The 1,710-nt window shown below is 34.6% G+C and overlaps 1 protein-coding gene across 1 annotated transcript; it reads left to right on the top strand.

Annotated features, from left to right (window-relative positions):
* Nucleotides 1-1,710, top strand: LOC129567486 (pickpocket protein 28-like). The gene is made up of 6 exons (XM_055444431.1): nt 1-130; nt 198-247; nt 322-399; nt 466-536; nt 611-795; nt 883-1,710. Exons 2-6 carry the CDS (start codon nt 235-237, stop codon nt 1,511-1,513), a joined length of 978 nt encoding a protein of 325 aa, XP_055300406.1. The 5' UTR covers nt 1-130; nt 198-234; the 3' UTR covers nt 1,514-1,710.

Raw genomic sequence — 1,710 nt, 5'->3', positions numbered from 1 at the left:
CGAAGGAAGACACTTTTCTCTTCTGCAGATATGGTGGACGGGATTTCAATTGTTCATCCATATTCTCGATCATTTTGACCGACGCTGGATTTTGCTTCAGATTCAATGGGCTAAATAGAAAGTTTTTCTTGTACATCGCTTCTTTATGCATCGCTTTTACTTTTTTAATTTATTTTCATGCTTTTTCTTTTTCACAGCAATTCAGACTCTGTAACTCCTGAAGAAAAACAAAAAATGTGGACTGTAGGTTGGTATAATACGTATAAAATATACAATATAAAAAATCTATCTAATATATGTTGTTTTGGCTTGCATGGTTAGAACGAGGTTATTCATCGGATTTTCAAGAAAATATAGACAAATACCCTCGGCCCGGAGTAGCATCTGGAAACGAGCAAGGTAAGAAAAATTCCTTTCAATCCGATTTTGTAGAATTTATATTTTTATTTATTGTTTTATAATAAGGTATAAATCTCATCATGAAGGCAGATGTAGATGACTACTTCTGCTCTTCAACCGAATCTTTTGGATTTAAGGTATTTTCAAGACATTTGTCTGTCATCTCTTTCAAAATCGTTCAATTCAATCAATTTATTTGATAAACGCTAAGGTACTCATCCATAATCCAAACGATTTACCGATGATCAAGAATTTAGGAATGGCCATACCATCCAATTTTGAATCACGTTTTGCCATAAGTCCAACCCTTGCTATAGGAGCACCATCCATTAGAAGTCTGGCGATTGATGTTCGAAAGTGTATCTTTCAGAGTGAAAATTTTCTATCATATTTTAGGTAATAACCTATTGACAATATCGTATTCATTATTCTCTTTTGTGATTCTAATTCTGATATGAATGAATTGATGAAATGTCATTTCAGCACGTATTCAGAAACTAATTGTATCACCGAATGCGAGACAAAAATTTTACTAAAAAATTGTGGCTGTATCAAACATTTTCAACCGATGCGACACCCGAATATGTCGATATGTGGCACTGCTGATACTAGCTGTATCAACACTGTCGATCATAAGATTTTTATGAAACAGAACCCGTTATTCAGTTGTAGTCATTGTTTGCCGGGATGTTTTGCTTTAAATTACGATATATCATTTTCAACAGCCATGATATTCGACAGATTGCCATTTTTGCGAGAGAGAAAGCTTAAATCAAAGGATGTGGCTATTCTTCACATCTATTACAGCCAAACGATGTTTCGAGCGCAGAAAAAAGAGGAGTTGGTCGGCTTTGCCGAATTTCTAGCCAATTTGGGTGGTTTGCTGGGCTTATTTTTGGGCTTTAGCGGACTTTCGGTTATTGAAATATTCTACTTCATTTCGATTAGGCCGTACTGCCAATTTCTTCGACTTTCAAATGCTAGGCGAGAGCTAATGAAGAAATTGACTCGAAAAATAGAAGAGATACGACACGGGCAGCATTCTCCGAACATTATGGCAGTTCAGCCAAAATTAAGCTTTGACCAAACCTATTATCAACGTCACTTGGATTAATTTCGAAATTTCAACAATATTCCACATAATGATTGGTTTGCTTTACGGTGTTTTTGCCCACGTGCAATTTAAATCATGAAAATAATTACTCAAATTTCAATTTATTTCAAGAACTTCATTAAAATACTGCACCAAATGTGATTTGAATGAACTTATAGATTTGATCCAGATTACAATTAAAATAAAATATCCCCATG

The sequence above is a fragment of the Sitodiplosis mosellana genome, unplaced genomic scaffold (genome assembly GCF_009176505.1).
Source record: "Sitodiplosis mosellana isolate CC-2019 unplaced genomic scaffold, AAFC_SMos_1.0 Smas_scaffold_1, whole genome shotgun sequence".
NCBI classification, from domain to species: Eukaryota; Metazoa; Arthropoda; class Insecta; order Diptera; family Cecidomyiidae; genus Sitodiplosis; species Sitodiplosis mosellana.
The sequence above is the reverse complement of the archived record's forward strand: the minus strand, read 5'-3'. Positions and strand labels throughout refer to the sequence as shown.